Genomic DNA, 14,077 nt, shown 5'->3' with positions numbered 1-14,077 from the left:
TATTTATTTGATTTTTCTTTCAAATTAAGGACAGGCCGTGTACTGTACATAAAGAGACAAATACGCTATACAGAGTATAAGTTCACACACTTTTACCAATTAAAAACCGTCAAAGGCTTCTAGGATGTGTGTGCCCATGCAACATAAGTGTAGTTCTTCTGCATCATAAAACAGCACAACCCATTGTAGTTGAAAACATGCAACAAAGACACGCTATTCCTCTCCAAAAAGGCAAAAAAATAAATAAGAGATTTCTCTTTTTATTGCAGAGGGAGCTGATTATTCTGTAGTGATTCCTGAACCCCTGCTGAGCACAGCACCTCTACAGCAATTAACATTTTGACATGTTTGATCAATCACCCAGACTGCAAAAGAAAAAAATAAATAATTGAAGTAAAGATTATTAGCCTGGATGCAGTCAGGAGTATTTGATCAGCGCTGTACTGTTAGATCAAAGCGTGAAGAGACGACATTACAACATCCACCCGTGAAACAAAAGTGCGCTTCCCAAACTGAAAAAGATCAACATTATGCGGAGAGCAAGCCCCTCTGAGCTTTAAATGAACAATTCCGACTAAAGCGGAGCTGAAGTAGGTCAGTGTTCGGGATTCCTTGTTAAAACTTAACAAGTCAACATTTTGCTGAGATGTTTCAAGCTGCTCTGTTAACTAGAGACTTTATTAAGATTCACGGGGGGGGAAAAAGACATTTATTATTTTGAATAAAATGCTAATTGTGTATATAGCACGTATAGCCTTTCCTACAAATAGCGCTTTTTATTTTTTTTTTTTAAATGAGCAAAAAATAAAGTAATATTTGGCGAACGCTGTTAAACAGTGACATTGAGTCGGTTAATACATATATGCCGGTTGTTTCAACGCGGTCCCCGTGAACTAATCTAAACAACTGATGTTAAATGACTAGATAAAACAAACTGAATTTGCCACCTGTGGTCGGGGAGAATTAGATGCTAGTGTTTCCGTGTCACATAATCAGCGCCCTACTGAGTGTTTCCCCCTCGTTTCGATGTACCTTTTGAAGTGTACAGTTAATTGCAGACATCTGGGACCGACAGCGTCACACTTACCTTGTGTTTGAGCGTTGCAAAGTTTTCCCGGCATGGCAGGCAGAGACGAAATTGTGTTTTTAAACGCAGAACGAGGAGGTTTCTTTGTCTGTGCTGCCCCCTGGTGGCAGGACGTAGTATTGCAACGACTCTATTGAATTAGGTGGAGAGCACAGCACTCCGTTTTTACAAAAAAAAATCTGGGAACATTTTTGTTGTTGTAAAACGTTAACATACGGTTTTTTTTTTACCTTTTCATAAATATTCTAGTTATATACTGGACTTATAATACCCCAAGTGCTTTTTATTCAGGCACGCCATAGAAGTCTGTTTTGGGACTGTAAGTGACCCACTGTAATTTTGACAGAGAATTTCAACTCACACAAAATACAGTCCTTAGTTCAAAAATATGAGGCTACTTGATTTACTTAGGAGAAGATACAGGGTTTAAACTGATATTATATTGATCATATCGAATATAGCATTTGCACAGGCCGTGCACGTCACGACAACAAACATAGTCAGTCGAAAGCTGTAATATTGTTTATTAAATATTGCATAATGAGGCAATCACAGCAGTAAATAGTGTTTTAAATTCATTGTAATTAACAGCACTGCAAATAAACAAAAACAAACAAAAAATGCAAAATTCGCTTCTGCGTACAGACCACAAAGTAATAATTATACATTAAACATCTCAGGTGTCATCTCACACTTTTGAGCAACTCATGTGATTGCGGTAACAAACTCAGTAACCGTGTCCTGTGACACAGCAAAACGTACTTTTAAAAGTCCTTATAAAGTAATGCGTTTACCTCAAGGCAAAAAAAAAATAATAATAAAACAAAACGAGGCACAGTTCAATGAAGCCATGAGACAGAAAGGCATTTCAATCCCAACACAGTGTCAGAATCACTCGTTCAGTCGTATGAGACGGCCTGTGTTACGCAAATCTCTGTGCTTTCCTAATATTCTTCATTTAATATAAACTGTAATATTCATAGAGGTTGCTGTAACTTCCATCACTTTCATTCATGTTTACTTTACATATTTACAACTCTGACAGAATAGGAAAACTGTGAATTTCAACTAATCCAAGTTAAAAGCTTCTCAGAGCACTACATTCAGATATGCTACGCTATCTTAGAACGGTTCGAAAAGGCCAAAACATCACACTCGACAGAGATCACGCACGCTTGTGAATTCCTTGTTGATCTTCTGCGTGATTTCTTCCTGACAAAAGTTTTAGCAACGACCACTGGTTTAAAAAAAAGGAAAAATATATAATCTAGATGTCGATTTCTGTCCAGATGATCTTTTCCTAATCCTGGTTTTGAATCGGGACGGAAGGCTGGTAAGCGAAAAGGGTCCCAGAAGACCCTCGTGCTCTCTAGCAGCACGTTCTCTGGCGTTGTACGGAATGGACCTTATAAAACTAAAGGGGAGATTCAAAAACACACAACTTCATCTGAAGAAGAAATCCAAACACGTATATCTTCAGATTTGCGCTTCTACTTCTTAAAAAGGAAGCAAAAGCAAATCCGCAACCTGGAGTAGATGTGAACTACATTCAGTTAAGGAAGACCACAAGCTAATTAATGGAGACTGCCTAACTAAATGAACGCAACGGTCCACGTGTAGCATCCTCTACTGTGAATGGCACTTTGAAAATGAGGTACAGCAATCTTATACGGATAATCGTTTCCCAACATGCAACCATATTAGCAGTCATAACACTATGTAAATGTCGCTGTCAAATGGTACCTGGGTTAAGATGTTATCAAGGCTTGTTATGAGAGGTAAATACTGTGCCTCAGACTCGTAACGCGCTCTTCAGAACAACCATTTCAAAAAATGGATGACTGGAAGAGCAGAATGTGCACTACTCAGGCAAATAAATAGCATGTTTTGAGGCAAAGCATGTGTTTAGTGGGGGTTTAGTTGTAGCCCTTCGCCTCACTGTATTACATAACGCTTAAAGCTTGATTGTTTTTGTTACCAATTAAAAAGCTTATCAGATCTGGAGTTTATAGAGTCGGTCACTCCATCGTAATTTTACGAAGAGAAATTTGGTAACATTTTACAGTAAGGTTTTATTTGTTAACAATAGCTGCACATAGTTAGTTCACGTTAACTAATTCATTAAAATAAATAATAATAATAATAATTAGTCACATTTATATAGCACTTTTCTCTACGTTGAGAGCACACAGTTGCACCCGTACTCTTTTCTCATCCGAATGTTAACAAATCAGAGCTTACTGTAAAGCGTTACCGTAATTTTGCATGTCAGTATAATCTGAGAGTACAGTAAGTGCTGTGACGTTGTCCTCCTTAACATGACCAACACTGATTTACATCATTTTGATGTCTACAAATAGCTTTGCTTGAATTCGCAAATACTAATGTTGTCGTCTCATCCTTTGAGCCCTCATCGGACAAGAAATTTACATCATACTCTTTATGAAAGTATGATGATAAAAAAAAAAAGCTCCACAAATACGCAATTTTTACACAGTGGGAGTGTAAATTGTAATTTAAACACTTTTCAAAATGGCTAAACCTAACTATGATCCTTTCACAGCTTGCCTGACCTGCGACCCTTAATACGGACACCTTCGGGTGCTTTCGATACACTGTCATCCCTCACGGTCACTCTCAAAGCCCATCAAACTTTTATAGCAAAAATAAATCGTAGAATTTCACGCATTTTCAGTAATGTCAGGTATGTGATGAAGTTGTACTTCAGTACAATTCGCAGCTGTAAACTTATACACCTTTTCCAAGTCTGATATATACTTCATATTAATGGCTTTTTAGCGGAGTCTGAGCATTTCAAAAAAAAAAAAAAAAGCAAAAACAACGTATTCTTCTAAATCCTTCAACAAATGCTGCCACTGTAGTACAGTTGAACCGCATGTTCTTCTCTGACATGCCGCACACCTTATTGATCACATACCTGGACATTCATCTGGGAAAGACCGAATTTTGCAGGGGACAAAAAGTCTTCATTTGACGTCAACAGGTAGAGTGTCCCAAAAGCATCGGGCTGCTTAAGCATAGTGTTAGAATCGCTGCATACAAACCGTCACTTCTTTCAAAGCATCGTGTCACAAATTAACAGCTTTTACATAATTTCCTGGGAAAGTGCCAAACTGTTTTGTCCTCTTGGATGTACCTGCAAAGAAAACACAATCCGTACATAAGAGACCGGGTACGAATACAAGGAAAACATTCGACTCCAGAACAGAGCTCTATGATACAGTATGACAGAGATGATGTAATGGAGAATCAATACAATAATCAACGAGACATACCCACAAACCAGCCATCATCACATTTCTCCATGACACTGACCAGGTCTCCTTCCTGCAGCTCCAACTCGTCATCATTCTGAGGCATGTAATTATACAGAGCCTGAAATCTACAGCAGAACACAACACAGCATTAGGACTAGAGCACAAAGCCTTGTTTAGTTTAAAAAGAAATAAAGTTGAGTGGCTTAAATTAAATCTGTCTGACACAGTTGGTTTTATAATGTCACACTGCACACTTCATAAACATTTGACACCCTCCACGGCCGCATGTAATAGTACGAAAATAAACATGTAGGGTACATAAAATAAGGCTAAATAAAAAAATAAACGTTTCATCATTAACGATTCAGAAAAATGTTTCATGGTTTTCATGTTTTGAACACTAATAAATAATAATAATAAATGTTTATTGAGAAACAAATCAGCATATGAAAATGATTTCCGAGGAATGATGAGTTAAATTCACTTAGAAAACACTTTTTTTAAAAAACAGTTGCAGGGACATGGTGATGGTTAAACAGTGAGCTGGGAGGAAAAGTATATTTCAATGCTTTTGCGTTTTTTTGCAGAACTTTTGCGTTCCATTGCTAAATTTTGAGTTTGTCTGTAAAACTTTTGAAATGGAAATAATAAGAGGCGATAATAAATATTATGTTTCAGTGCAGTTCTTTTTTGTTTTGCAATAGAATGCAAATGTTTTGCAAGTAAACACAAAATTTTTTCCTCTGTACGTAGATATCTTTTTTTTAAGTGAAACTCAAACTTTTGCACGTTATTGTATATACTTTAACTTTACCTCTTAAATTTGACTTCAGTTTTTATTGAAAATTATTCTTTGAAATGCTACTATTATAAAAAAAAAAACACTTTCTCTTCACTTAAAGAATAACATTTTCATATTTAGCATTTAACATATTTCAAAACTTCCGAAAATAACTTTTAACATCGTTGTTGAAAATTCCTAAGGGATGTCCGACATTTTTAAATTGCAGGTCAGTGAAAACTAGAGGTGCGTGGACAGAGAAACACAGCGAGGCAGATCATACTCACATCCCACAGCTCATGCGTCCAGGCTCAGGACTGCTGCTCTGGGACAGGGGTTGCTGGGAAATGATGAGAGAGTGTTTACTGGGAGGAGGCAGGAGTCGGTGGGCGGAGTCTATAGGGCGTGACAAAGTGCTGCAGTACCTCACTGAGGTCTCTGCAATATTCATGATCTCATTACACACTGCCTCCTATTGGTGGAAGAGGGTCGGCCCGAGAGGTGGCCACAAACCAGGAAGTGGGGTCAGTCATTCAGATGGAAAATTGAATTTGAGGATGGGGCGGTGTGGTTAGAGAAGATAGTAACAGGGCAGAAAGAAGGGAATGTCCATTAATACCAGGAAAGCCGGAAAGGATGGTAGTGTCCAGAGGATAAGCATGGAAGAGTAAGACAAACAGAGTGAGTGCATGTGGAAGGATCATATAGGACAGGCTTACTTGCAGGGTACGGAGATTTGTCATGCATTACATGGGTGAGTTTAAGGATTAGATATCACATCAAATTAAACACTGAGATGAGCCTTGTGATTGACTGTGATGTGTATCATAAGGAGCAATCGATACAGAATATGAAATAGCTCTTATTCATCGTTCATATTCAATCAATATAGATGACATCAAGAAATAAGCACGGAGCGGTGTGTGCATTTAAGAGTAATTGTGACTACACAAAAGTTAATTTACCGTGAATGAATTGGCATTCATGTTGTTGTCTTGAATGTCAAACAGCATGACAGGACTTCTTGAAGATCGCCCGTAATATTCTACATCATTTCTTAATGGCTGTGGGGGGAAAAAAGAACGTGAATTCAATTATCTGCCTGTTTTTAGACATATATCACATACGTCTGCGCACAACGATTTATGTTAATCCGTGAGGTTTGTAATTTGCTCCAACAGCAGTATGGTTGTCACTTGATCAGTCCATTATTATCTGAGGACTGCAGTAAAACCTTACAGCACATCAAACAGATAAATGATTGGAATAAGACTGAGTTAGTAGCAGTCGCCACATTTCTTATGAACCTTCAATCACACAGCGTGACATCATGCTGGGATGCTCCCTCTAGTGGAAATAGTCCTTAGGATAGCTTATATTTGTAATGTATGCAGCTTAGTAGTCAGTAAGACTTTTTATTGTCTATTATGCTCACCAAGACTGCATTTTAATTCACTTTAATATAACTATTTCTTTTACCTTTTAAAATGTAATTCATTCCTTTGATGGCATGGAATATTTTATTTATTTAAAATATAAATCTTTTGTAAGAGTTTGTCAACTTAAATCAATTTAATGCCTCCTTGATTAATAAAAAAAATATATTTTAAAAATCATACTGACCTCAAACTGTATAGCAATGAGTTAAACATTTCTAACCTCATACATATTTGCCATTTTATATTTGAATGCCATTTGAATGCAAATACAAAATACAAGAGTTATTCAAACGATTACACAGAATGAACCAACCAAATCCAGGCTGTCTTATTAATTGCATTATATTCTTAATCAAATCAATCGCAAATTCATCACATATATCAACATTTGCCAGCCTCAAATACATAATTAAAGAGGCAAATACATTAAGCGCCTTCAGAAATCAAATATTATTTGTTATTTTCAAAGAATTGAATCCTTTCACTCATCTGACAATTGTTTTCCCAATCTAAATTTTCAATCTCTCATTAGATTTAGGGGTTTCATTTCACTGTGTAAACTCTATAGATTTGTATAGACATGCATGATTTCATAATATAACGTAGACAAAAAATATCAACATACAAGCTTCATGCTAGTCATGTTAGAGGTACATGCTGCAAATCCTATTCATTTGTGTTTCTCTCAATAGCGTGGAAGCCTCAAACGTGTGATTGAAACTCACTAACGCAACCAGAAGGGTCAGAAATAAGTTCCTATTTCAGCCTGTTAGATCTACAACTCATGCCGATGTAAACAGAGATCTCCCTTGAGCTTAGGCACCATGTTATAGGCACCTTTAACAAACACACCACACCATGCAGAAGATACCTCTGCTGGACTATTGTTCCTGCTGTAAGGAGCCCTGCGGAGGCTGCCAGCCCTGTCTATTTCAGCCCCATCCCCTTCCTGAAAATCCTGATCCAGCCTGTTGCCCCCACTGAGCCAACCCTCAAGCCCAGCACCCCCACAGGGACTCAGGCTGCGGGACAGGCGGGGAGAGGGTGGAGAAAGAAGGAAGTCCTCACCTTGAGGTGGAGTGAAGGTGAGAAACGGGGTGGCCGAGCAGGGCCGGGGAGGATAGGGCGGGGGTAAAGGAGATGTGGAGGGAGAAGCCATGGGGGAAACGCAGTAGGGGCTGTTGCTGATGGGAGGCATGGGACTGGCGGACATGGAAGGGGGCAGATATTCGCCCAAGCGGTAGGAAGTGCTTGGCAGAGGAGGGAGGGGTGGGGTGGGTGCAGCCGGGGGGCTGCTGCTGACTCCACCCACAGTGAGCGAAATCCACTCGTTAGAGATGGCGTGGACTTCGGGGGAGATCGAGCGGCGGGGAGACCGCGGCAGAGGGAGAGGGGAGGTGGTCAGCCGATTACGAATGGGCTTTTGGGAGGGCAAGGCCGGGTGTCAGGAGATATGAGAGGAAACAATAAAAAGAGGAAGGAGGAAACGGACAGGTGAAAAACTGAGAACAACTATACGAGATAATGAATAAACAAAAACAAATGGGAAAATGAAAACAGTGATCAAGAAATTGATCCAAGGGCCACGACTTTTGTCAGGTCCTACCTGTGGAGAGGCATTAGTGCTCCGGTGAGGTGACTGGCTGATAGGGGGATCAGGGTAGTCCACTCCATTTTTCACTCGGGGTCTCTTGTGCACCTCTATGTAGGTGACTGGGAAGATGCCCTGCCGGTTAGTGCCAGAAATTTTGCCTTCATACCAGTTCTCATCTACTCTGCGTATCAGCGTGATACGCTCCCCCTACAGGCAGACAAAAGATTTTGAATGAGTTCCTGCAGACATGACACAAACAACACGCACTCATTTATTTATCATGTATTTATTTATTGTTATTTATATTATATTTATATGTGGCCCTGGAGCACAAAACAAGTAATATGTCACATGGGCATATTTGTAGCCAACAATACACTGTATGGGTCAAAATGATTGACTTTCTTCTTGCTTAATTTACAGTATAAAAAACTGTTTTTGTAAAAATGTAAAATTATCTTCATTTATTTTAATGTTTCTGAAAGCTTTCTGCTCAGCTTGTTTCATCCCACTTTAAGTGTGTTTAGCTCCACATTCAGCTCGGTAAATGTTAATAATAAAATGCATGATGTTGAAGGATTACTCCAAGAGGTTTTTTTCTAAACTAAGCATGTACATATAATAACAATCTCTCTAGTTCTCGTTGCTTTCATTTCAGTTGTGGTACACTACATCTGGTTAAAGTTGTCTACTCCTAGACTGAACAATAACCTTTTTTTTTAATTGCTGAAACAATACCTTTCTGAAAGACATTTCAACAGCGGTGTCACCAGTAAAATTGAATCGAGCAATAGCCTCTCCATACTCCAACACCTGGACCGGAGCACTCTTTTTGGCTGAGCCTTTTCTGTAGGGGGCAAGATCTGGAGAAACAGCATAACAGACAAGACGTTACTGCACACTCAAAAGCACTATAAATAAAAAACAGAATACATTTTTCTAATGTACCTCAACGTAGCTACGTGGAAAAATCCCGACTCTACCATGATGCTCTCCCTCAAACCAGTTCTGATCAACCTGCCTGTAGATGTATACAATATCTCCCTTTTGAAATGGTAGTTCCCTGATAAAAGAAAGTAAAATGTGGTTAGATTTGTTATGTAGCATTCTAAATTTGACATGCTGTTGTTAACTAACACCTAACTGTCCTATTAACATCCTTAGATCTGAACTGTGAGACACTTACTTTAAACTTTCTGCTCTGAAGTCAAATCGAGCCAAAGCAGGAGTCCTCTGCAGACAACAACAGACCACTAGAATTATTTCACAGTACTGCATGCAGTACAGCAACTCTCTCTGTTACACAGAACGACAGGAAGCATCAAACAATATCCTTTAAAGTATAAAACAGAAGATATGTCACCTCTATGGCTTTTCTCTTCTCTTTCTCATTAATAACCAGCAGGTCGCCGAAGCGGTCATTAGTAATGAACTGTTGATGAGTCACAACCAGCCCAGCATGTCTCCGAGCAGCTGTATCTGCCTCTTCCTGCTCTCGCTTTAACCGTCTCTGCTCCTCCAGAATTTTCTTTAAAAAGAAACAGGCATTTAATTCACAAAGATTTTATGCCTATTATAGATTGACCACATTGTAGCAGCAAAATATTTTTTAAACCCTGAATGTAAAATTAACAAAAGAGAAAAAAAATCTTCATAATCAATCTTTATAATTTATTAAAAAATAAAAATGTCACCCTCAATACACTCTTAAAATAAGAGGGCTTTTAGGGCTTTTTTCTTACTGTTTTATGATTGATATGGCAATTCTGCTTAATTTCAAGATATACTCTTTGAGAGCAATTAATTTTATCTATGTTCTTTTTGCAAACTAAAATGATCTTGTTTTAAGGATGTTTACATATTGGAAAAAAACATAAACATACTGAAAAAAAAAAGGATTTGTTTGTGGTGGAAAGATAACGTCAAAACAAATGGCACCTCTTTATCTCCATAACGTTTCCGGACTGCCTCGTCTGAGTTTTCTCCATGATCTCCTTGGCTTAATGGATGTGAGGAATCAGATTCTGTTGGAAAAACACAGGAGTCACTTTCTGTTGCCAGGATGAGCAAATTTACACATACACACAAAAAGAGTAAGTGCCATGATTCTTGACTCAAGCATTGCACAACACTTCATATATCTGAAATGCCCATTTATACAGAGTTTTGAAAGAGTCAATGGAGATGATATTGACACTCTGGAGAGAACACAAATACAACAAAAGAAGGTAAATAAAATACATAATGTAAATAACATGACCATACAATGGCTTACACATCTTGCATTTTACAATTACAATTGTTTATTATTGTATGTGTTTTGAGATCTGCAGGATAAGCATAAGCCATGGTCTGTCAAATTAACAGGAAGCATGCAAAAAAAAAAGTATGGTAAAAATACACAACATTCAGACCTTGATAAAAAAACTGAAGACACAAACATGTAATTATAAACAAGTAAAAAATAAACTTGTCCAGACCCTTAAATAGTGTAAACAGACTCATGCTAAGGTTGCACTATTTTGTACAATAATACAATTCTTTATTTAAGATCAAATCTATGAAGCTGTAAAAACAAGGCTTTGCGGTAAGATGGAACACTGTTAAACTGTTGTTTAATGTACATACTGCATCATGAATAACATGGGAGGCCTGAGTATTTTCTCAAGCTGACAAGAAGCTAAATGACAAGTGGGTGAATCCGTGCCAAAATTACTCTCAGTTTCCAACTCTTAGCATTGCTCTGTGGACGGATGAAAGCAGAACCTCTGGTATGCAGTAACACATGATAATAGATCATATTAAGACACATAAGTATTCTGTAACTTCTAAAAATGATGGGCATACAGACACTGATGCAGATTCTATCACTGTAATCTGACTAAGCAGTCATTTTACACAGTTTAAAAAATAATTTAAAACAATAAGGTGTCATTTGTTAACATTAATCAATGTATTAACTAACATGAACAAACAATGAACAATACATTTATTGCAGTATTTATTCATTTTTGTCGATGTAATTTAATAAAAAAGGTGTACATTAATAGTTCATGTTATTTCAAACTATGTTTTAAATAGCATTACTGAAGATTTATTAATGTTGTAGAAGTATTGTTAATTCTTAACTAATAATATTACCTAAAGTAGTTGAATAATGTTAACTAATGAACCTTATTGTAAAGTGTTAAATCTATGACTATAAGTAAAGGTTTTATATCATACTACGGTTTATGATTTGATAAGATATTTTCAATGTGTTATGGGATGCATAGATCATTCCCTCACAAAACAACTTAAGTACAGTCTTGACATTTTGACTGAATTTACAGTACATTTTTGTTGAAAAAAATAGCTTAAACTTTATTAAACAATGTTTTGAAAAAATCCCTTTAAAAAACAGTTCTGGAAACAAGGCAGCTAAAAAAAAAGTCTTCTCTTGGGTTGTACATTTGGAGACTTTTGGAGGATCTTTTTTAAGTCTTGTTTTGGTTTGTTGCTAATTCTGGGTAATATGTTAAAAAGGTCATGAAAAAAGTAGAAGTCTGAGAATAAAAAAAAGTGAAATGACACACATTTACACTACACAAAAGAAATGTATAATATGCCAATCTGATCACAAACCACACAAAGTCGGCACACGGCAGTAATGGATAAAGTAAAGTCACTCGGTGATAGCAGACAGGAGAAAGAAAGGCTGGAGGAAGATGAGTGATCACAGACATTGTCATGCCCGGACATGAGTGTGGACAATCTGACACTCATGACACTCTCAATATAGCCACCTTCAGAGTGATCTTTACTGGCTTCTGAGCCCTCCACATCCATGAGGTCATCTGAGTTGCACCCCTCACAGGGAGAGCTGTCTCCATTACTGAGCCTCTCCAGCACCTCCAAAGAGGACAGGCGCTGGGGAATCAAAGGCTTCAGCTTGGCCGAGATGACATCTCCGGTCACAGGCTTCATGGCAGAGAGAGCGCAAGTCTTTTTGGCCTGTTGACTGTGTAGGGACCTGCGTAAAGAGAAAGGTGCTGGTCCCATCAGAAGCAAGTTCCTGGGAGGAGTGCATTTCTTCTCCTGCTGGGTGTTGGCTTGTTGGCGCTCGTGCCTGAGGATTGTGGTGAAACGTGTATAGGAAGCCGGGCAGGTGCCTTTACACTTGCTTTGTTTGGTGTGGAAGGGAAAGTGATCGTGGTGATGGTGACCTGTGTGTTCTGTGGGTGTCTCTTTGGCAGGATCATGACTGCAACTGTTTTTCTCTTCCGGTTCATTTAGATCCAAAGGCAAGTCAGTTCTTGTGGTGTTTGGGTACTGCTCGGATAAACAAGCTTCCTCTCTGGGGGTCTGGGCCTCTGTAATCCTGACTGGACAGTCCTCAGGCCCTGGCATGACAAGGGTCTCAGCTGACAGAGCAGACTGGAGGAAGCAGGTCGGTGCAGGGCTGTGGGGAGGACTTGGGTTACTAGGGAGTATGGGCATGGAGGCGGAGCGAGTGGGCGCAGAGTTCGAACGCTGAATAATACGCTCAAACTCCATCACCCGAAACGTGACAGCATCCCGGGGGACGATCTCAGTCCTCTCCAAGGTAATGTCATCCCCCGGCTTCTCAAAAAAGGAAGCCAGGCAACGGACACTACCATGGGGGCTGGAGCCCACGGAGCTCGGCCTCTGAATGTTGTGCATGTTCCGATATAGTGCGGAGAACTCGGATGTGCTCCTCACAGATCTCACAACAGGTCCATTTTTTTGCAGGTTGCCCTTGCAAGCTGAATTTAACCTGTGATCGGCATCTGGCGTATCTTCATCTCGTGGGCCACAAGCCTCGTGACGCAGATCCTCGCAGCTGTGAGCTTTGGGCCGCTGTTGTGTCGGCTCGATCCGTCTTTCCAGGCTTTCATCGATAGATGGCGATAGCTTGGGTTTAAACTTTGAGGGAAGTATTTGAGGGATGCAGGCTTTGGCAGCAGACAAGGACTTTTTAGTCTTATACTGAGAAGCTAGTGCATTAGTGGCAAGAACTGAGTGAGTATTTACAGAAGAGCAGGGTGAAATCATACAGCCATTCCCACCTTTATAATCCACTGGCAGGCATGCAGGGTAACAGAACAAACAGTGAATTAGATTACACTCATAACAAGCAGAGACACAATAGTACCACACAACTGGCAAATAATGAAAGAAATTTCACATCAATTTCTAAATAAATGTTCAAAACAAATATGATTGTCTGTAGAGCATTCAAAAAGGTTCTACTCTGAATTTAATTATGTAAAAACTGAGGATAATTTAACCAACTACAAAAAAGAAAAAGATTTTAATAATCATGTCAATCACAGGACTGACTATCTACACAACACTAAAACAAATACTAACCCCTAGCTCTAACTTACACCCTAAGCTAGCATACGGTAGGACATCCTGATAAACAAAAGTGATACCGTCACAATTGGATAATGGGATCCATATGTGATTTTTCCAAACTCTGAATCCATAAAATTTTCTTGACAGGTTACTGCATGATGGATCACGGCAGTACATCAAGTACTTATAAAAAACATGTCCATGACTAATTAGAATGGATACGAAATATTGTATTAAAAGGCTAGTTTCATAATTTAACAGTTAATATATATATATATATATATATATATATATATATATATATATATATATATATATATATATAACATAATTATTTCTGTTAATCTATTATTGCCAATGAATTACCACAAAACTGCCAACTCCAACATCACCTGTAGCATGCATGTCACTTCTAGCATGCTCAATACCTCTTTTATTTTTAAAAACTTTTAGAGGCAATATACACAAAGCCAGGTTGCCTGGCTTATTTAGCATTTACATTACTTCTTTTCTGACATCCAGTAAGTTCCTCAGTCC

The 14,077-nt window shown here is 38.5% G+C and overlaps 1 protein-coding gene across 1 annotated transcript in view; it reads right to left on the bottom strand.

Moving 5' to 3' along the window:
* Positions 1-1,594: 1,594 nt before the first annotated feature.
* LOC122356333 (sorbin and SH3 domain-containing protein 1) overlaps positions 1,595-14,077 on the bottom strand; it is a 42,455-nt gene continuing 29,972 nt past the window's right edge. Inside the window, 13 exon segments of the mRNA XM_043254900.1 lie at positions 1,595-4,244; positions 4,384-4,490; positions 5,434-5,618; positions 6,112-6,210; positions 7,457-8,005; positions 8,192-8,386; positions 8,918-9,006; positions 9,009-9,042; positions 9,128-9,242; positions 9,366-9,412; positions 9,543-9,707; positions 10,118-10,203; positions 11,965-13,260. Of these exon segments, the coding sequence (XP_043110835.1) occupies positions 4,177-4,244; positions 4,384-4,490; positions 5,434-5,618; positions 6,112-6,210; positions 7,457-8,005; positions 8,192-8,386; positions 8,918-9,006; positions 9,009-9,042; positions 9,128-9,242; positions 9,366-9,412; positions 9,543-9,707; positions 10,118-10,203; positions 11,965-13,260 (3,035 nt within the window). The 3' untranslated portion in view covers positions 1,595-4,176.

Source organism: Puntigrus tetrazona, chromosome 13, assembly GCF_018831695.1.
Source record: "Puntigrus tetrazona isolate hp1 chromosome 13, ASM1883169v1, whole genome shotgun sequence".
NCBI lineage: Eukaryota > Metazoa > Chordata > Actinopteri > Cypriniformes > Cyprinidae > Puntigrus > Puntigrus tetrazona.
Note: the sequence above shows the minus strand (reverse complement) of the source record. Positions and strands in the feature narration are given on the sequence as shown.